The sequence below is a fragment of the Gossypium arboreum genome, chromosome 11 (genome assembly GCF_025698485.1).
Source record: "Gossypium arboreum isolate Shixiya-1 chromosome 11, ASM2569848v2, whole genome shotgun sequence".
Lineage (NCBI taxonomy): Eukaryota > Viridiplantae > Streptophyta > Magnoliopsida > Malvales > Malvaceae > Gossypium > Gossypium arboreum.
Window position 1 is genome coordinate 16,149,624 of NC_069080.1, and position 22,163 is coordinate 16,171,786.

Consider the following 22,163-nt stretch of genomic DNA (forward strand, 5'->3'; position numbering starts at 1 on the left):
AGTAATTAAGTCATTCATCATAAAGATGAACGACCTATGACCACGTTTACTTTTCATCTATCATGTAATGCCAATGAAAGGATATCATTTACCTATGTCTTGGGCTATGAATTCCACTATTGTAAATGATGCTACATACTATACAAGTCGTATACCCAACACACCAGCTTTCAGTTCCTAATCTATTTGAACTTAGACTTTTACTTACATCAAAATATACGAGTCAAACATACATAGTCCATCATCCGCTCATGATTAAGGTATGTCACACTATGAATGTCACAAGTGAATAAATCCATAAATGGATTCAAGATCTATTCTCTCTGGGTTCAATCAGATGTACTGTCAGTCCAGTCACTCACATCTATGCCTTTATCTTCTAGGAGTCATCCACTCTGATGCCCAAGACAAGCATCTCCCTAATTGGACTTGATAGAGGACATATTAGAGTTTTTATCGATTTGCTCATTTCCGATTAGACTAATGACATGTTTAGGTTCGTCTACTCATATAAGTTGTCTTTTCCTATTACGATTCAACCACGTAATACCGCTTAATATTAGTTTAAACATTAGACAACCAAAGAGCTAATATTTGCTTCTATTTTGTTTTTCATACAAAAATCATGTGAGGACAATATATAAAATATATTAATATAATTCATGAATAATTTTATTAATCAATCTATTCAAAAAAAAATTATAAGTTTACAAATGAATATATTACACTTAGGGCACTAGATCCAACTGTAGGTATGAGTAATTCGAAGGCTATTTAGGTTTGATTAACCGAGTAATTCAATGTAGGTGCTTGGGTTTTCATTTACACTTGTGTTCAAAGGTAATCGTCCTAATTTAAAAAAAAAAACTTAATTGTATTATTTCTTTAATTATTCTTCTATCACATGCTAATTAATAATTTTTGGTGGTGAAGTTGAAGGAAAATAAATTCGATACTTTATGTTTGATTGAAATTGTAGATTTTGGAAAACTAATGACTCTAGAATGCATGATGAAGTTCAAAAATATTCTCTTGATTTTTCTAATATCTCTTATACATTGCATATTGTTAGGGAAGACAACCACACAAGAGCACGAAGATCTATTGTTCCTAACTTTTCCTAATTGTATGAATTATTGTTATTTTTATATTTTGTTTAGCATATGGGATTTTGATTATGTGCATGAAAGCATGTTTACTTTTTTCATTGCCATATAATGATATTTTCAATTGTTAATTTGAGTTAAGCATTTCTTTAGGTTGCATATTCATTTGCATTGGTTTCATACTTATGGACAAGCACGATTCAAGTGTAGAAGAATTTAATAAGTGCGTAAATTTTTTTTTTGTTTGTGATATTTCTCACCTTAAATTATGTTATTCATGTTCTTAATTATATTATTTATACTTATATTTTATTCATTATTGACTTAGGAAATTACTAGAGAAAAGGGAGCTTAAAGTTTTTTTTTGGCTAGTTTTTACGGTTTGGACTTTCAACATAGTGCAATTTTAGTATTTTGGCCATAAATTGAGCTATAGACCTCCATTTTGGGCTTATAATATACTAATTCAAAAGGAATTAAAATATCTATCTAAAGTTATTTCACGGATAAAGCCTAAAAACTTTAAGAAGACGTCCAAAATGGCTTGAAAGTTTAATTAAAGGCACTTTTGTATTTTCTCCATCATATTATTTTTGCCCTGTGAATAGACATGATTAAGCTAAGATTAGGGAGACTTTGTAACACCTTATACTCAACCCAATTGTCGGGTCCTAGCTTTAGGATGTCACATTAGTTATCGGAGCAACTATAAACAATTACCATTCAATTTAACCTTTCATTTATGTTGTTAAGATTATTACAGACTCATAACATGATTCCCAAACTTATTCGAGTTTTATACAAGTTTACAAAAATTCTTTTACTAACTTGAAGTCGAATAAAGATTAAATTGTAAATTTTTTTAAACTTTCGGTTGACGTTGCGACTTTGGGGATTCTAGGTCGCAATGTCACTCACTGCTCGATTCTCGTTGCGACGTGAAGGGTTTGACGTTGCGACATGAATTCTATTTTCAAACACATCAAACCAGGGGCGAAACCAGAGGGGGCAGGCATGGGCCCCGGCCCCCCTAAAATGGGAAATTTTCATTTAGGCCCTTTAGATTTTTTTAAAATTTTAAATTAGTAAAGGTAAAATTGCACTTTGGCCCCCCTAAAATTATAAAAATTCAATTTAATCCTTTAAAAATTATAAATATATAGACTATAAAAAATTAAAATTTCCTTTGGCCCCCCCTCCAAAATTTTTTTCTGGCTTCGCCCCTGCATCAAACTCAAATTTTAAACAACTAGGCACTTTCTTTATTACTTCATTATTTTACCAATGTATGTTATACTTTATACCATAAAATTCATTTCATACCCCTTTTCTCCCAAGCTTTGATGATGTGATGAAATGTGTCGAGGTCACCACTTCGTACAAAAACTTCAATTCGATATTTCACCTACGCGTTGAAAAATAGCGCATTAAGCTCATGAAAGTTTAGTAAGTACCCATGAATTTAAATGTTACCATTTCTTTAATTTAATTAATAGTAACAATATTAAAAATATAATTTCATGAACATATCATTTAAATTAAGAGATTAAACAATATATTTACCGAATTTACTAATAGTTTAATTTACTATATTATCACTTCACGCTTTAACATAAATTGTTATTAGAATTCATTTACCACTTATATTTCTTTAACACCTATTTCATTAATCACATATCTCTTTCTCACGATTCTTTAATTCACTTACTAGTTATCTTTCTCATGAGTCTATAGCCCTTAGTAGACTCTACCAAACATGTAGGATAAGCAAAAAGAACACTGAAATACACTAGAGTGCCAATATCACTGAGTTGCACCGAAGTGCCAATATCCAACATGTTTATATGTTGTTGTCTACTTAGGCATTTATATTGTCATTTTCATCTCTATCACTTATCAATTAATAGGATATTAAACTTTACATTATTTACGATTTAAACCTTATTTTCATAAAAATCAATATTCACTAAATTATCACTTTAATATCACTTAAAATTAAATTCACTATCATAACCACTTCACTAAAATTCTCCATTAATACTTTATTACACATCAAATTTTGGTCACTTTTCTATCTAGTCTTCTTTGCACAAATTTCACTTCACTTACTTTACAATATTTTCGATTTAATCCCTATTAGCATATATTTTCATTAATCACCATCCTCTTACTTAGTATTCAATTCACTTCTATATATCATTACACTTGAATGTGTTATTTCAAAATCTTAATACACTTAGCCAGTTTTGTATATTTTATGATTTGATCATTTTCAATATAAATTCAAGTATCACATAAAATTCACTTAAATATCACTTTGTAATTAATTCACTAGAACTTAACACTTCATTTAATCCCTTTATCATAATATTTTATTTCACGCTTAAAATTTTGTACACTTTTCAATTTAAACCCTATTGCCATGAAATTTATTTTTCACTACATAATATTTAAATCAATTCCCTTCCATGTAACACTTGAATAATTTTTTCTAACGTTTTTAGTACTTGTTGCCATTTCTAAGTATCTTGCAATCTAGTTCTTACCATTATGAAAATTCAATTTAAACCCTATTGCAATCTAGTTCTAATTTCACCTTTCATTCAAACTCACTATCACACAACACTTTAATCAAATAATTCATTATATCTTATTTCACATATCAAATTTTTATGCACTTCACTTCTCTTGTTTCAATTATAAGATTCACAGAATTCAAAATTTAGTCCTTAACATCATGGAAATTCAATATTGTAAATATAGTTTCACTCTAGCATCACTTGGTGTTTAATTCACCATTATATCACAACTTCAATTAATCTTTATATCATAATATTTTATTGCACATATCAAATTATTTTATACTTCATTTAACTAGTTTATCACAAATTTCATAAAGTTTACATTTTAGTCCTTAGGTAACAAGAAAATTCAAGGCTTGCTTCTCTTCAACCTTTAATCACTTGTTTTTCTCTTTTCTTTTCCACTTGAATCACTTCCTCTATCTCTCTCTTCAATATCTATCAATAGTATAAAACTTTTCATGAGGACTTCAACATCACTTCCTTACTTTTCTAACAAGATTAAACTTAAAAACATGATGAAACCTTGAAATTCATACCTTGTTCTCTTGATTTCCTGTTTCCTCCAATTCTATCTTTCTTAAACCCAAATTGATATTCATGTTCACCATAATCTTCTTATCATTTTCCCCTCTTGGTGGTTTTGAAAATTCTTTTGATTTCTAGGTGAAAATGGTGAATTTTGATGGAAAATACCAAATTGCAAAGAAAACAAAGCTTTCTTTCCTTCAACAATGGTGGATGTAAGCTTCAAAAAAAGATGGAGAAATTTTCATCATCTTTTCTTTTTATCATCTTAACCATTAATTAAATAATAAAATATTTTATATTAAATTAATCTTAACCAATCAAAATCTAACACCAATATTCACAATTATTATTATGCTTCATGATAATTATCTTAATTGAGAAATGACTATTTTACCGTTCAATATTCTCAACAATTTCTTCCTTGAATCATCACTTAATTTGGCAAAATTGTGATTCAATCCTTCATATTTTTCCACTTATTCAATTTAGTCCATGCTTACCAATTTCAAGTCACAAGAAATTGATTTATTTTCACGTTTGGTCTTTCAACTTTCTCATATTTACCTTTCAACCCCTCAAATTTCAAAAATTCACACTTGAGTCCTAAAATTTTTCACATATTTGCTGTTTAGTCTTTGCCTTAAATTAATATATATCACAACTTATTATGGCATGCATTAACCTTCTCTTTTATCAATTATATTCCTTATTTTCCTTTACTGAGGAACCCATTATGCACAATTTTCACTTCATACTACTTTTATAACAAAACGAGTTTAGGGGTGTTATATTCCCTCCCCCCATCAAATTAAATTTAGTCATCAAAATTTTCTTAATTTTCCTAACCATGAACTTCATTATCTCTTTACTCTTCAATCCTTTTCGATTCAACTTTCTTTACGATTCTACTCATTCTACACTTTTGTCCACATAACATTACTTTACACTTCCTTGGCATTCATCTCCTTCTATTTAACCTTATCACAAATATATTAAATTACAATTTTGCACCTCATATACAATGATGTTCTTTTATTAAGTCTTTTCCTTTTTATTTTATCAAAACTCCTTACTCAATCTAATTTCCTTGAAATCATCTTCATGATTTCATATTTCCTTTCTCATTTGTTTACGTATCACTTATTTTTCTTCCTTTGTACCCATATTCCCTTAATTCTTGTCACAAATATCTCTAGTTCTTACACTATTATTTCTTATGCTAGTCACGACAAGGGCGGAGACAAGGGGGCTGGTAGGGGCCCCGGCCTACCCTAAATTGGAAAATTTCACATTTAGTTCTTTTATAATTTTAAAAATTTTAAATTTGTATATGATAAAATTACACTTTTAGCCCCTCAAGAATAAGAAAAAATTGATTTAATTCTTTAAAAATTATAAATATATAGGCTATTAAAATGGTGAAATTTCACTTTTGCTATTATAAAAACATACCAGTTTATTTTGGCCTCCTTCAAAAAATTTTCTAACTCCGCCCCTGAGCCATAATATCCTTTTCTTAACCTTTTTTTATTTTTTTAGATACGGCAGCAAATGTGGTTTCATTTTCAACTCAACTAATAACACTTCATTTTACTCCAAACTTAGATGAGTATTTTTCACTTTCATGACTATCAACAAGTTTCTATTTAATACTTCAAACATTACTTCGTCTCTTTTTCCTTAAACATGCATTTATACTTCTTTGTTGGTTTCAAATCGATTTATTATTTTTCTTCACTTAATCTTTTATTAAACACTTAGTGTCTTTTTACGCCAACTTACTACTTCACTTCCTTTTTACTTCATTTCTTTTATCTTAAGATCCATATTTTTCTTCTTTCAATTTTGTAATATATATATACATTCTTTTACATTCATTATATTATTTACTATCTCCTTATTTGATGGTCATTACCCATTACCTTCCAATTCCTTATTAACCTAATACTTGTATCATTTCACTCTTTCTCTTTCTCATTTCCTTTGTACTGTCTTTCTTGTTACATTTGTCTATACTTTTTTTCATTAATATTTCATGACTTCTTGGTCCTTAATAATTCTATCTTATTCACAACGTCTGCTTCAAAAATATCCTTACTTTAGTTTTATCCTTTTAATATAATTTTAAGCCTTCATTATCTTTTGTTTATTTTATTTATTTATTAAATAAATAAAATTATTACCGGTCTCTATGGGTACGACCTTACTTGCTGCTATCTACTAATTTATATTTTCAAATAGATTTAATTCTTAGCGACTTCGACAATCATACAAATATTAAAAAAAAAAAGCAATTCAACTCTCTATACTAATTCATAAGTCAATAAGTTTGATGCCTCTATTTGGACCAATATCCCAACCGATTTTCAATCCAATTGATCGGTTTAATTCAAACAATAGCCTCGATTCAGCTCCAATATTTCTAGGAGAATGAAGTGACTTCCTTTCATGAGCGGTGGGACCTTTTGAACTATTTTGCTCTTTATTTCTTTTAACTTATACCAATTAAGATCAAATGAAGATAAGATGTACTAAACATCAAAACATAAAAAAAATAGCCAAAAGTTAATGAGAACTATAGATTAAACCAAGAAATCAATTCCATTAATCAAGATAAAAAAAGATATCTTTCCAGAATACAAAGCATAGTGTTTATAATACAAAGTATCGTCAACTTAACTAACTGTTAACAAACATAACTACCAAGACTTCTAACTATTAACTCCCTTAACTTCCACAACCATTTTCATACTCTAATATGCCACCAACTTCTCAACCTCTACTAAGTCAGGACCTTCTGAACTACTTTAAGATAGGATCTGAATTTTGTAAATAAGGGAGCTGACAAGGGTTTGGTGAACACATTAGCAACCTACTCTTGTGCTGGAATATGTCCCACGACAAGTTTCCCAGCTGCAATTTTCTCACAAAAAAAGAAAAGATCTAACTCCACATGTTTAAACTTTGAGTGCAACACCGGATTGGCAGACACAGTGACTGCACCTGAGCTATCACACCACACCGCGGACTTCCTCAATAATGGAACATGTAGTTCGGATAAAAGAGACTCAAGCCAAACCACTTCTGTAACGGTATGGGCCAACCCTCTATACTTTGCCTCAGTTGTTGACCTAAAGACAACCAGCTGCTTCTTTGACCTCCAAGTTACAAGGTTACACCCAAGAAACACATAAAACCCCGTAGTGGATCTACGATCATCTAAATCGGTTCCCTAATTTGTATCTGAGCACCCAACCACATCCAATGTAGTGGCTTTAGTGAAATGAAAACCATAATCTATAGTTTCTTGAAGATACCAGATGATGCGTTTGACGGTTTTGAAATGTTGATCAAGGGGTCGATGCATGAACTGACATACTTTGTTCACAGAAAAAGTAATATCCGGCCTGGTGATTACCACATATTGGAGGGCACCTACAATGCTTCGATATTCAGACTCATTTTCAATCACACAACCATCATACTAAGACAGTTTAGAAGAAGCAACCATGGAAGTAGGAGAGCCATTAGCTTGGTCCCTTCGAGCTTTCCTAAGCAGATCCAGAATATATTTGTGCTGATTCAAAAATAGACCATCAGTAGTAGGAGTTACCTCAACACCAAGAAAATAACTGAGAGGTCCTAAATCCTTTAAGGAGAACTGAGTGTCCAAGGTTGAAATAAGACTATCGATGCTGGCTTGATGATTCCCAGTGACCATTATGTCATCAACATAGACTAAAACATACAAGAGCACTCTATCAACTTTCTTAACAAAGAGAGAAGCATCAGACTTAGCTGAAACAAACTGTGAATCAAGCAAAAAATCACGCAGTTTAGAGAACCAAGCCCTAGGAGCCTGTTTGAGACCATACAGAGCTTTCTTTAGCCTACACACCATCAATCCATTATTATTGTTTTGCTCAAAACCAAGAGGTTGAGTCATATAAATTTTCTTAGACAAATCCCCGCTGAAAAATGCATTGTTAATATCCACCTGTCGAAGCTGCCAAACTTAATAGCTAATGTCAAAACAACCCAAATAGTTGTTGGCTTTACAACTGGACTAAAAGTATCTTGAAAGTTGATGCCTGGCTCCTAAAGATAGCCCTTGACTACCAAGCGACCCTTGTAACGAGCAATAGTCCCATCCAATTTACGTTTGAGTTTGAAAACCCACTTACAACCCACAGCTCTTCTATTTACAGGTAAGGGAACCAAATCCTATGTGTTATTTTTCAACAAGGCCTCATATTCCTATTGTGTTGCAAGGGTCCATTTTTTGCTAGTGAAGGCGTCTTCGATTCTGACAGGTTAAGTCTCTGTTAACTCAACTGAAAAAACTTTGTGCTTGAAAATGCCACATTTGGACCTTGTTTACATAGGATAGAAGTTGGTAGGCAACCCAGCTGGATGATTCGGAGTAATGCCAATAGGCAGACAACCACCATGACTAGATGATGAATTGGAATATGCTAAAGAATAACCAGTAGGATTAGAAGGACTAGACTGACTGCTGGAAACAACATTCTCAAGAGAAGAACAAACTTATGGACTCAAACTGAGATCAGGAGTAGCAAATCCTGGTACATTGCCAGAAGGCCCTTGAGCTTATATAGAAGGAATTGAAGTCTAAAACCTGGACTCGCCAGAAAAAGGCATGACAACTGGAACGAGAGACTGTTGATGCTGGAACATAGACAAACTATCAATAGAACATTAATTACCTACTAAATCAGAAGTAGAAGTAAAAGGAAAACATCCTTCATCAAATACCACATGTCTTGATACAAAGATCCTATTATTGTTGGCAAGACACTTGCACCCTTTGTGAACCGGACTATAGCCAAAAAACACACAAGACTGAGACTGAAATTGTAACTTGTGAGTATTAAAAGGCCTGAGATAAGGGTAGCACCGACAACCAAAAATTTTTAGATGCTAATAACTAGGGACAGTCTTGTGTAGAACTTCATAAGGTGACCTGCCAGTTAGAACTGATGTGGGAAGTCTACTAATGAGATACATAATGCTGATGAAGGCATGAGCCTAGAAACACATAGGCATGCTAGCTTGAGCCAGTAAAGTCAAACCAGTATCAACAATATGGCGATGCTTCTGCTCCACCAAGCCATTTTGTTAAGAGGTGTGAGGGCAGGAGAGTCGATGTTAAATCCCAAGCTGGGAAAGCAACTTTTGAAAAGAACGATACTCACCACCCCAGTCTGTTTGAATAACCCTTATATTGCAACCAAACTAAACTTCAACAAGTTTCTGAAGTTGAAGAAACCTAGCTAAAGCCTCAGATTTGCTTTTGATAAGATACATTCATGTATATCGAGAATAAGCATCAACAAAAGAAATGTAATAAAGACTGCCTTCAAAAGCCATAGAAGCAGGCCCCTAGAGATCCGAGACAATAAGATCAAAAGGAGCTGAATAAACAGTGTTGAAAGAAGAAAAATAAAGTTTATGTAATTTCTCAAGTTGACAGGCAGAGCAAACTGAGCTCAGCTTACAATTTTTTGACACGATATTACATTTTTGAAGTATTGTAGTAATAGTTTTATTACAATGGTGCCCAAGACGCCTGTGCCACAGATAAAAAATTGAGTCACCAGAAGGAGAGACCCTTGACTGTGCTGTATGAATAGTAGCTGAAACAAAAGAAGTGTTGAACTGCTGAGTGTCGAAGAGATCAAATTGGTACAAGCCATTATGAATGCGCCCCACCAATAATATGGTCCCTATCTTGATGTCCTTCACAAAACAATGAAGAGGATGAAACTTAAAATAAACACAATTGTCACTAGCAAACTGCGCAACAAACATTAAATTTTTATAGATTTAAGAAACATGTAGCACATTTTTCAAATGGAAAACTCTGTTGAAACTGACAAATAAGGAAGAGCCAACATGATCCACTGGTACAAACCTACCATTTCCCATGAAAAGCCTATGTTTACCTGTATACGGAGTTGCCTCTCGAAGGCCATCCAGATCGTTAGTAACATGGTTGAAGGCACCTGAGTCTGGATACCAAACTTTAGAGGCCACAGTGTTTGGAGACAACTGGCCTGAAGGAGAGACCATATTAGCTTGCAGACCAGGAGTAGACCTAGTACCCCTATGAGTGCAACAATGAGAACATACACAAGAAGGATTAGAAGAATTCTGGAACTGATGATAATGCACTTACATTAACTGATAAGAGACACCTTCAAATGATTCATCAAAGTGATAATAGCATTTGTGCACAGTATGCCCAATCCTGTCACAAGGTTGACATTAAAGCTTATTAAGGGGAAACTTCCTTCCTCGGCCTCTACCTCGAAAAGCCCTGGAGCCACCACCCCTATAGGATGGTCGAGAGCCTTGATCAGACTGTCTAACATGCCGATCACTAGACTCACTATGTTGAGCAATATTAGCCTGCAGAGAGATATTTAAAATAAAATCTTGCTGTCGAGCCTCATAGTCAATAAGCATCTCAGTAAGAGGATCAAGAGAAACATTCATCGCTGAAGCGACAATGTGAATCGACTCATACTCAACAGGCAAACCAGCAAGAATGATGCTAACTTGTTCTTGTTCAGAAATAACATTTCCTGCAGCTAGTAAAGTATCACACAAACTTTTAATTTTGGATAAGTATTCTTGAATGGTTAGTTGTCCCTTCTTCTGAGAGTACAAAGAATGCCTCATAGTAGATACTGTCAAAGAAGATTCAGTAGCAAAGCGCCTGACAACAGTTCTCCATACATTAACACTCAAACAAGCACCAGTAAGATGGACCAGAATACCATCAGAAATAGTAGACAAGAGCTAAGAAGCCAACAACTTGTTTTGTTGCTTATGAAAAATAAAGTCAAGATTAGGAACATGAGTACCATCACTATCAAGAACCGATTGTGGAGGAACCTGAATTGTTCCAAGAAAAAATTTATGCAGAACATATCCTTCAAGAATAAGCAAAATTTGTTGTTTCCATAAAAGAAAATTGTGTTCACAGAGTTTCACCGTATCATGCTTGGGAAACTAATGAAGTTTTCGCGAGGAAGCATACCTAGAATCAGGAGAAGAAGCAGCTAGAGGTATAGCCATGTGAATGGACTGATGATCACCATCATTACCAGAGACTGTTTCTATTGCCATGACCGAAAAAACCAAAGAAAATTTATGGCTTTGATACCATGATGAGAACTATGGATTAAACCAAGAAATCAATCTCATTAATCAAGATGAAAAAGATATCTTTCCAGAATACAAAGCATAGGATTTATAATACAAAGTATTGTCAACTTAACTAACTGTTAACAAACATAACTACCAAGACTTCTAACTATTAACTCCCTTAACTTCCACAACCGTTTTCATACTCTAATAAAAGTAACCACCTCTCTTAATACAAGCCAATCACATGACTAAATTTGCGAAACATAAGGAATAATCACATGACATAATGAATAATGAGTTACCAAATTGATGAGAAATTTTTTTTTAAATACCGAAGTGAAAATTTATCAAATGTACAAAGGTACTTCAAAAAAAGAATGTATTAAAGGTCATTTGGTTAAAGGGGTATATAAGTCCTTGAACTTTGGTGAAAAACTCAATTAAATCCTACTGAAAAATACACTTAACTAAGCTCTTTGACTAACGTTTTTCGTTTTTTACCATTACAACGTTAACATGACCATTCATAATACTGATATGGCGCTCCATATCAATGCGAATTGCTGATGAGACAAACTAAAATAATTTAAAATTTTAACTTCAAAAAATAACTAAAATTAATCAAATAAAAAATATAAAAGATAAATTTATAATTTATGAAGAGGTAATGGTTTAAAAAAATTCTACTGTATGCGAATGAAAAAATTGGAAAAGAAATTACTGTTACAATGCGGAGAGAGATTTTTCATTTTGTGTATGATTTTGGAGAAGGTCAATTATGTAATCTCAAGGCTAATTTATCAATTTAATCTAAAAAAAATTATATTTACAAAAATGACTCAGGTTTAAAAACAATCACCAAAATAACTTGAAATAAACAGTAAGATGGGGTTCTGGGAACCCAATGGCCAGCACTAGGGTATTTTTTTAAAAAATCGTATTGTACTAGTATACAAAAATACCAATATTTTAAAAAAAATTGGGGTGCTGGCCATGTAATGGCCGACACCAGAAATGTAAAAAATAAAATAAAATTTTGGGTGCTGGCTAGTATATGGCCGGCACCAGGTACCTTTTTGTGTCTCGATGCAATTTTTTTTACATTGGTACACTGATGGCCGACACCAAAGATGTAAATAAAAATTTTTGGGTGTCGGCCATGTAATGACCGGGTTACATGGCCAGCACAAAAAAAAAATATTTTTTTTACATCTCTGGTGTTGGCCATGTAATTTTTTTTTACATCTCTGGTGCCGGCCATCTATTAGCCAGCACCCAAAAAATTTTTTTTTAACATCTCTAGTGCTGGCCATTACACTAGTATTTTTGTATACTAGTATGATATAATTTACAAAAAAAAACTTGGTGCCGGCTATTGAGTTTCCAAAACCCTAATCTACTAGTTATTTCAAGTTATTTTAGTAATTGTTTTTAAAGCTAGGTCATTTTTATAAATATCAAAAATTTTTATGTTAAACTTATAATATACGGAATCTCAATGGAGCACTAAAACATGTGGAGCCATCGGCTGCAATGACCCAGGTCAAGTCCAAACTCCTTTAGTTGTTGAAGTCTTCCTTTCACCGTGGAAAACAACACCCTACCTTTAATTAAATACTATTAACGTTTATATTTTTTATTAATTTAATTTTCTCTTAATTTTAAAAATAATTTAATTATCAATATTTTAAAAAAATTCATGTGTATTTTATATTAATTTTTATATTTTTAATTTAATTGTTAAAATAGTGTATAAAATAAATAATGTGATATCAATATAATGACACAACCTTACAATTACTAGTTTTGTTGAAAAACTATTAGACGAAATTGACAAATATATATATATATATATATATATATATAAATGTTAACAACTAATTAAAATTCCAGGAAGCGAGTGTTTTCTCACAAGTTTGTTGAAGTCAAATTCTTAGAAATTTCATTTTAGACAACATGTACCCACCACCCTTTACCGCGTGATACAAGCATTATGAATTGTGTATATATCATTAAATAAAAAACTCAATTACCAACTTGACCCTGTACAATCCAAATAAATGAAGACCGTTAGTTTCCGAGAAGGAACACGTGGCCCTCGAGACTTTTCTCATTATGATTGTCTATAAATAGCCTAGTCATTTCCCCTCCTGCACAATCAACTCTAATATTCACTTCATCACTTCCACCACAACCTCTTATATCCAATGGAATCCCCATCTTGGGTTTCTTACTTAATCGCATGGCTTGCCACTCTAGCCCTCATCCTCCTCTCCCTCCGTTTCCGCCCCCGTCGAAAACTCAACTTGCCACCTGGCCCAAAACCATGGCCCGTAATTGGGAACCTTGACCTCATTGGTTCACTTCCCCACAGATCAATCCATTCCCTCTCCCAAAAGTATGGTCCACTCATGCAACTCAAATTCGGATCGTTCCCTGTTGTCGTGGCCTCTTCGGTTGAAATGGCCAAAGCCTTCCTTAAAACCCATGATGTTATCTTTGCTGGTCGACCCAAGATCGCGGCAGGAGAATACACTACTTACAATTACTCTGATATTACTTGGTCACCGTACGGACCATACTGGCGTCAAGCACGAAAAATGTGCATGACAGAACTTTTTAGTGCAAAACGCCTTGAGTCATACGAGTATATCCGAAGAGAAGAAATGAAATTGTTGCTAAAAGGGTTTTACGAATCTTCCGGTGTCCCAATTGTTTTGAAAGATCATCTTTCAGATTTGAGTCTTAATGTAATAAGTAGGATGGTGTTCGGGAAAAAGTATACAGAGGGGACCGGTGAAAATGAGATTGTGACCCCGAAGGAGTTCAAGGAGATGCTTGATGAGTTATTCCTACTTAACGGAGTATTGGATATCGGGGACTCGATTCCCTGGCTAAGGTTCTTGGACTTGCAAGGCAATATTAAGAGAATGAAGGCCTTGAGCAAGAAGTTCGACAAATTCTTGGAGCATGTTTTGGATGAACATAACGCTAGGCGAAGAGATGTTAAAGATTATATTGCCAAGGATATGGTGGATGTGCTTTTGCAACTTGCTGATGATCCCAATCTTGATGTCAAGCTTGAAAGGCATGGAGTCAAGGCATTTAGTCAGGTCATAATTCATTTACTAGATTCTCTCTCTTTTTCAATGATAATTTTTAGGTGTAACGTCAAATTTAACCCTTAACGTTTATATTTTTTTTATCAATTTAGCTTTTATTCTTTTTAATTAAATTTGACTCTTAATTTTTAAGAGTCAAATTTATTTATTAACCTTTCAAAAGTAGTTAAATTGTTGTTTTTTAACAATAATACTAATTAAAATATTAAAATTTTAAACATATTAGCCCACATATTATTATTATTTTGAACATTTTATATTTTTTGTTGAATTTTGAATTTTTTATTTTTGAATATTTGTATAATTTTAACATTATTTTTAATAAGATACCATGCTAACATAAAAAGCATATAAACTATTATGTAAGTTATCACATCAACGTCTTTAAAAATTAACATTTTATTCAATATTTATATTAAAAAGTGAATAGACTTTTTAAAAGGTTAATGGTGCCTATTTAAAAAATTTATGAAATTATTAAGGATTTATATGGGATACATACTGTGTTCTTTCAATAAATTTTAGAATTTTTAATAAAATGGTATTATTTAATTTATTGACCTACGTAAATATATATATATTTCTATGTAATTATGTATTCCTCATCATGTATCAAATATTAATTTAACAATATTCTCACTATTACTCATCATGTAAATATGTATTGCACAAAAGAGGATTCAATGATAACGAAATGCATATTCACATAAATTATGTCCTTTTGTTGAGGAAAAATCATTTCGGTTATTCATGATTTTCATTAATAAATTATTTTATTTATCATTTAAGATTTGTATTAATGTTTTATTTTACTCATGACAACAGCAAAAGAATGATGTCATTTTTATTGTACCGTTTTGTTTTGTTTCCTAACATAAAATTTACACTAAATGCCAAAAAAAAAAACATTTGTGTAGAACGTGAGCTAATACTAGTTGATGTTTCAGGACTTGATAGCTGGAGGGACCGAGAGTTCAGCAGTGACTGTGGAATGGGCAATTTCAGAGATGTTGAAGAAGCCAGAAATATTTGCCAAGGCTACAGAAGAACTAGACAGGGTAATTGGCAGGGAAAGATGGGTAGAAGAAAGGGACATTGTGAACCTACCTTACATCGACTCAATTGCCAAAGAGACTATGCGTTTGCACCCTGTGGCACCCATGCTAGTGCCTCGCATGACCCGTGAAGATTGTCAAGTAGATGGTTACGACATTCTCAAGGGCACTAGAGCTCTTGTAAATGTGTGGACAATTGGGAGAGACCCCACGGTTTGGGATAACCCCAATGAATTTTTCCCTGAGAGATTCATTGACAAGACCATTGATGTGAAAGGTCATGATTTTCAACTGTTGCCATTTGGGGCTGGAAGGAGGATGTGCCCTGGATATCCTCTCGGGATTAAGGTCATTCAAGCAAGTTTGGCTAATCTTTTACATGGATTTACTTGGAAGTTGCCTGGTAACATGACAAAAGATGATCTCGATATGGAGGAGATCTTTGGCCTCTCCACCCCAAAAAAATGTCCACTCCAAGCTGTGGCAGTGCCTAAGCTCCCACTTCATATGTACTCCCACTGATATTATATATATATATATATATATTATTTTAAGGCCCTTAAAAATAATTCAGTATGAGAAGAGAAACAAACAAGCAGAGAAAAAAAAAAAGAAAAATACTAGTGATGGTGAGTGTTTTGCCTTTTAGTGGCAGACAGCTATTAATGCAATCTTTTTTCTCTTTTCCAATTTCAATGAGTTGTTGGCATGTAACTGAATTATGCACTAATAAAGACTTATTTATAGTGTCCAATTCTGGCTTCTTTATCCCAATAATATTAGAAATAAGAAAAATACCAAACCGGTACACAGTTTTTAACAATCCCTAAACTTTAATTTGATTTTTTTTTTTATTTCACTGGTTTCCCTAATCAAAACTTGTTCTATTTTGTTAGTCGTTAAAAACCGTGTACAAGATTGGTATTTTTTTTTTTATTTCTTGGTATTATTGGGATAAAAAAGCTGTCAAATTCAACTGTTAGCCCATATGGTATAAGCAAGTTTCAGATTCAATCACTAAACTTTAATTTGATATTTTTAGTTCATGTCCTTTTTGAACTTTGAAACGATAAGTTAAATTTTAAGATTTTCTAAATCTTTTATGAAAAATATATTATCACATGTATATTATCATATCAACATGCCATTTTCACATAATACTTACAGAAGAAAAAAAGAAAACCCACATCAATTTAGTTAATAGATTTAGGGTTTAGCAAATAAAACCTAAAGTTCATGGAACAATATGTACCATTTGCATGTGAGGGACATCGTCACCTCAATATCCTTCATCTGAAGATCTCTTCAATGCATTTTCTTATCAAATGTTCATTAGGTAAACGGAAGGAGAGAAAGGAGGAAGAAATAAATTAACTCGTATTTGAGCACAATGCTTTCTACAAGTAACTATTACCAATAACATAATACCTCAAGCACTTATAAGATGTAATAATATATTTTGGTTCATTGTTTTCCCCCAAGAAACTCATGAATATATCCTAAGGGTTTCAAGATAAACAACGTTTCGGATGAGATGCATGCAATAGTTTCACGTTTTCGATATACAACTTGAAAGAAGAGATATAGAGAAATAACACCGGGGATTTTAACGTAAATAAATGTAATGGAATGAAACATTTTTGTTTCTAGAGGAAGGAAACTTGTCATACTTGATTGGAGACAAGTCAAATGAGCTAATTTTCCTTTCTTTTAGCATTAGCGTCTGATAGCAAAGATTCCAATTCTCCGTTATGGTATAGTTCAACGGTATCTGCATCATAATATGAATATAGAATAACAATACTCACTTGACTTCTAGAAGTGATAGGGAAGTACTAACAGTGAAAACTGAAGGAATGATGTATTACAAATATAAGTATCTTTTTTTTCCCTAGTGGGAGGAAAAACATTACAAAATCCAAAGAATTTTACAGGGTTGTGTAGCAATGTTCTGGAATTGTCTCAAAAGTTTAATGTGTTACTTGAGAAACTGAATTATGCAGATTTATTTTAGCAGTTAGGCATAATCCATTTCTAGGTTAGTAAAAGGTGCGGGTATGTCTCATCTTAAGGAATGGATCATTCAAGAGATGAAAATGCATTAATACCTGTACAACCACCAATGTGTTTGCCCCCTGTGTGAGGCAGATAGAAATTAGAGTGGTTATCATTATATAACAAGAAAATGTTAGAGATAAAAGAGAAAAAGTAAAAGACAAATTTTAACATAAAAGAAACAGCACAGTTTGTCAAATTAGAACTGAACAAGTTCCATAACTTATAGTTCGAACTTGTAAGTATCATATTTATTCAAGAATCGCAACCATAAAAGAGCTGTTGTTTTCATATGTGAATTCTTTTAACTAGAACTAAAGCCTACGAAGAAAAAACTAAGTATAGAGCACAAATCTCTTTCAAGAATGTTTCACTATATCCATGTCTATAACTTTGAAAATGGAAATACGCCATTAACATGTAAGCCACAAACCTAAATTTTAAACTCAGCCATATTCATGGAAAAGTTGGAATTGCCATTAGAACTAACTAAGCAGCAATAATCTGATATTCTGCTTCTCCGCATGAAATTGCCAAATCAATATAAAATTAAAGGCAGCCATCTCCTCACAAGGAAAGTTATAGGTTAAAAGTATGCTCTTTGCTTTTTGGTTTTGGGGTAAAAGAAGAAATAAAGAGAGGAAAAGAAAAGAAGATGGACATTAATCTGCACACTCTATACAAGATTCTAGTATTTGTACAAGGGAGTAGCAAAGATTGCACATCCCATGCAATTCAGAACCTACTATTCATATTGATTTTCTAATTAGACTATGATCAATTTATGTTCTGTTTGTAAATACCAATCTGACATCACAGAGTTATAAGCCATTCATTCTACTGAAGATAATAAATGGACTGGTGAAGGATTTTACGCATATAAAAGCAATAAGCCATTCAGACTCTTTTGCAGCAGTGTATTTCTAAATCTGTTAGGTAATTGCTAATACTGGAAAAACAATACTTACCAATAAAAACATTAGGGACAGTACGCTGCCCGGTAAGCCCCTCCAGTACATTCTGCAGTTGAGGTCCTTGGGGACCTGAAAAAGATAAAACTCTTTAATATATGCAAGATACTATTAAGATGGAAAGATTGGAAGCCCCAATTCAAGATCTGACATTTCATACTCGGCCTCTGTATATAAAATCTCATACTCGGGTTCTGTTGAACTAAGAGAAAGGTAACATAAAAAAAATTCCAGAATCTCTTATGTTTTTCAAAAAAGAAATGTTTTATGAACTTGTTTCCAGCTTAACCATACCATTTTTCAATGAGAAGGTAGCAAATAGTGATTAGTGACCTATGTGGTACTTCATGCTAGCATGGACCAGATTGAACTGTTATGATTTGAAAGCATTAGAACAAGTACTACAATGATTAATTGATTAAAGTTTTCAAGGTTATCATAAAAAGCCAAAAAAAAAAAAAAAAAGAAGTAATGAATCCTAGGCTTTTGGTATTTCAAAGGGTTTCTATGGAAGCTACTGAAGATTCAGAAGTTGCCCTTAATTTCAATTTAACATCATCCAAAAGTGAACTTAGCCTCTCTCGAATCTCCATTTCCGCAATCTGTTCCCATACCAACACTGCATAATTTATATTTTCTAAATTTGCAAGATTAGATCGTTATTGAATTCAATATCACGATCAAGGCGATGCATCAAACAACTTGAACAAGGCCAAAAAGCAGAGATGTAGTTGTCTCAGCTAACAGTAATAGTTCATTAGGCAGAAGCAAGACCACACAATCACAAGGCCCCAAAAGAGAGTAACAATATCAGCCATTTTCAATGAATCACCATTATTGAAATGAATTATTTCATCCAAACTGTATGCAAATGTGAACCATAACAATGAAAATGGAAAATAGTATCACTAAAACAATTGGTAATAATGAGTAAAAAGAACTTGTATAGTATATAAACGCAAAACTAACCCAATTCATCCAATTCAATAACCAAAGGCTCCACACCAAGTTTCTTGAACAAAGATTTCACCTCAGACGAAAACCTAAATATAATGGGAAAAAAAGGAAAAAAAACATATAAATCTCTATAAAAAATCACGAAAAACACTAATATTTTTTTTTAATGAAAAGTTGGAGAAAGAGGAGATTTGGACCCACGGGCACCAACTCTTGGAGTAAACAACAACTGGGTTATCAGCCACGGTCTTCGTAACACTATCATCCTGCAGGGAACCAAAAGAGGAAGCCATGCCTCGAATCGACATGGGTTTTGTTAGGTTCCTTGACCCATTGTTGACCAAGCTCCAGTAGGTTGATGTGGAGGCTTTGTTTCTTTGAATATGAAGGAATTTGTTGCATGGAAGCTGAGAGAAAAACCCAGGTCGGTTTAGAGGAAAAAAGCTCAGTTTCGCCATATGGGATGCAACTGCCATTGTTTGAGTTTTCCTTCAAAATTTTTCTCCTCTTTTTGTCTCCAATCTCCTCTTTCAGAAGCGATACTCGAAATTTTCTTTTATTAGTTTTATTATTATTGTTTCAGGCTGCTCTTTATCGGATATGTTTATACAAGTGGGCTGGGTTTTGGTTGTTTGCTTGCAAATTGAAAACCTGACTGACCCAAAACTGTGGGGTTTGAATTCTTCGATTGGTTCAAATATAATAGTTTTTCATTTTTCTCCTCAAAATCTTACTGCAAATTTGGGAATAACATATCAGCATAGTGAAAGGACTTAAATCAAAATACACCGAAAAAAACCAGTCCTAGCTTCTAAGAGGTTGCTGCTGGTGCAATGATTTTCTCCCTCCGGGACTTGAAAAAAGTCAACATTTTGTGACGGTCGGGAAGGTTGTCCTTGATCAACGGCAGTTGCTTAAACCTTTCAGCCCATGCCTGCAATCGAGGGAAGCTTTGAGGTCCCAGCAGTTCAACCCCAGCTGCTTCGGCCAACACATCCAACCAACACGCTATCCATCCATAGGCTATATCGGTTAATCCAAGCTCTTCACCCCCAAAAAACTCTTTATCTCCAAGCCCATTCTCTTCTATAGTTTTCAGCAGTTCCTCAGCTTCTTTTGTGCCCTTCACTTGCTCTTCTCCCACAGTATGAAAGAATTTGTAAAATATAGGTGCCTTATCTTCTCCAAACTTGATCCAGAAGCGAGCCACGCTCCTTTCATGAGGATCTAGAGGGAGCAAAGGGTTTTGAGGCCATGTGTCTTCTATGTATTCAAGGATAACAATGGATTCTGGTACTGGTTTTCCAGCATGAACCAGCACCGGGATTTGCTTGTGGATTGGGTTACACCTAAGAAGCAACTCGCTCTTGTTGAAAAGATCCTCTTCTACGTACTCATACTTCACCCCTTTGTGTTTAAGAGCCCATAAAACTCTGTAACTAAAAGGACTAGCCCAGTTTCCTAGCAACTTCAGTTCTTCCATTTTTTTGACAAAACTTGAAGCTTCTGCAATTATGTTTTATATGGCAGAAAGTTTCTTGCACTACACGTTCTAGTCTGGATACCAAAGTCAGAATTTTGTGTGTGTGTGTTTTTTTTATTGTCGTTTCAGAATTTTGTGTGTGTGTGTTTTTTTTATTGTCGTCATTTAGACCAACTGTTCATATCTGGTTAGTTGCTTAACACAATATTGATTTTTGCCTCTTGTGAATGTTGAGAAATGGTCAATGATTTGCTCTTGGCTAATGATTTCTTTAATTTTCTCCACTGCAGGTCCAAAGACTCCCAAGTTTTAGCTTTGGAAATTTGTGATAGATCAAAGCAATATGAAGCCAATGAGAAGCATCCCAGATCTCACATCTTTCTCTATGTTCACTAAAATGAATATTTTCTTTTAAGCCCAAAATTAATTTCCCTCATATCTTACACGTTATAAACTATTCCGCTGCCTGTTTCTTTGTAAGAGAATCAAAGAGAAAAAAAAAAAGCTCTCTTTTATCTTACATATTTTCGTAAAACTACTTAGTATTCTACTTAAAATAAATAAATAAATAGTTTCTACACATTAAAGCAAAGAATAAATAATTTTCTTACTAAAATTTTATCCATTTTAATATTAAAAATATTTCATGAGATACACTATGTATAATTAATTGGTAATTTCATAGTCACTCGAGTTTTAATAATAAAAATGAATAAAAAATTTAATAAAAATTAGTTTACTCTTTAATATGTCGTACAAAAATCAGTTTACTTATTTTTTAAATGTAGGAGAGTACTATTTTTACCTAGATATTTACTATTTTTTGGAATGCAAGGCATTCATGGACAAATCAAATTAATTTTGAATAGTTTATATATAGTATTAAAATATTTGATATAACACAACTTGAATTGAAATATAAAATTTAAATTTTATCTAAATCTATGTAAATAATTAATTTATGCCTATTTTTAAACCTGGTCATATATTTTTAAAAAGATTATAAAAATATTTTATTTTAAATTTAATAGGTAAAAGTACATAGAGGTTTCTGTATAAGGATGCAGATTATATTTTACTCTCTTTACTCAAAAAATAAGTAAATTAGTCATTGCACGTTAGTTC

At 32.8% G+C, this 22,163-nt stretch overlaps 3 protein-coding genes across 3 annotated transcripts; 1 reads left to right on the forward strand and 2 right to left on the reverse strand.

The window, feature by feature from the left end:
* The first annotated feature begins 13,492 nt into the window (after positions 1 to 13,492).
* On the forward strand, positions 13,493 to 16,326 carry LOC108486994 (trimethyltridecatetraene synthase-like). The gene is made up of 2 exons (XM_017791180.2): positions 13,493 to 14,508; positions 15,465 to 16,326. Exons 1-2 carry the CDS (start codon positions 13,603 to 13,605, stop codon positions 16,092 to 16,094), a joined length of 1,536 nt encoding a protein of 511 aa, XP_017646669.1. The 5' UTR covers positions 13,493 to 13,602; the 3' UTR covers positions 16,095 to 16,326.
* Positions 16,327 to 17,039: 713 nt separating this feature from the next.
* LOC108489766 (monothiol glutaredoxin-S10-like) lies at positions 17,040 to 20,159 on the reverse strand. The gene is made up of 5 exons (XM_017794511.2): positions 19,757 to 20,159; positions 19,568 to 19,641; positions 18,596 to 18,670; positions 17,681 to 17,707; positions 17,040 to 17,343 (listed from the first exon to the last, which is right to left on the reverse strand). Exons 1-5 carry the CDS (start codon positions 20,029 to 20,031, stop codon positions 17,267 to 17,269), a joined length of 528 nt encoding a protein of 175 aa, XP_017650000.1. The 5' UTR covers positions 20,032 to 20,159; the 3' UTR covers positions 17,040 to 17,266.
* Positions 20,160 to 20,243: 84 nt separating this feature from the next.
* Positions 20,244 to 21,402, reverse strand: LOC108489765 (probable glutathione S-transferase). The gene has a single exon (XM_017794509.2). It carries the CDS (start codon positions 21,036 to 21,038, stop codon positions 20,367 to 20,369), a length of 672 nt encoding a protein of 223 aa, XP_017649998.1. The 5' UTR covers positions 21,039 to 21,402; the 3' UTR covers positions 20,244 to 20,366.
* Between the last annotated feature and the right edge of the window lie 761 nt (positions 21,403 to 22,163).

Coding starts and splice junctions, on each gene's coding strand:
- LOC108486994 (XM_017791180.2), top strand. CDS start 13,603: ATGGAATCCCCATCTTGGGTTTCTTACTTAATCGCATGGCTTGCCACT. Junction 14,509..15,464: donor GAGTCAAGGCATTTAGTCAG/GTCATAATTCAT, acceptor TTGATGTTTCAG/GACTTGATAGCTGGAGGGAC.
- LOC108489766 (XM_017794511.2), bottom strand. CDS start 20,031: ATGGCAGTTGCATCCCATATGGCGAAACTGAGCTTTTTTCCTCTAAAC. Junction 17,708..18,595: donor TGTCCCTAATGTTTTTATTG/GTAAGTATTGTT, acceptor TGCCTCACACAG/GGGGCAAACACATTGGTGGT. Junction 17,344..17,680: donor ACACATTGGTGGTTGTACAG/GTATTAATGCAT, acceptor ATTATGATGCAG/ATACCGTTGAACTATACCAT.
- LOC108489765 (XM_017794509.2), bottom strand. CDS start 21,038: ATGGAAGAACTGAAGTTGCTAGGAAACTGGGCTAGTCCTTTTAGTTAC.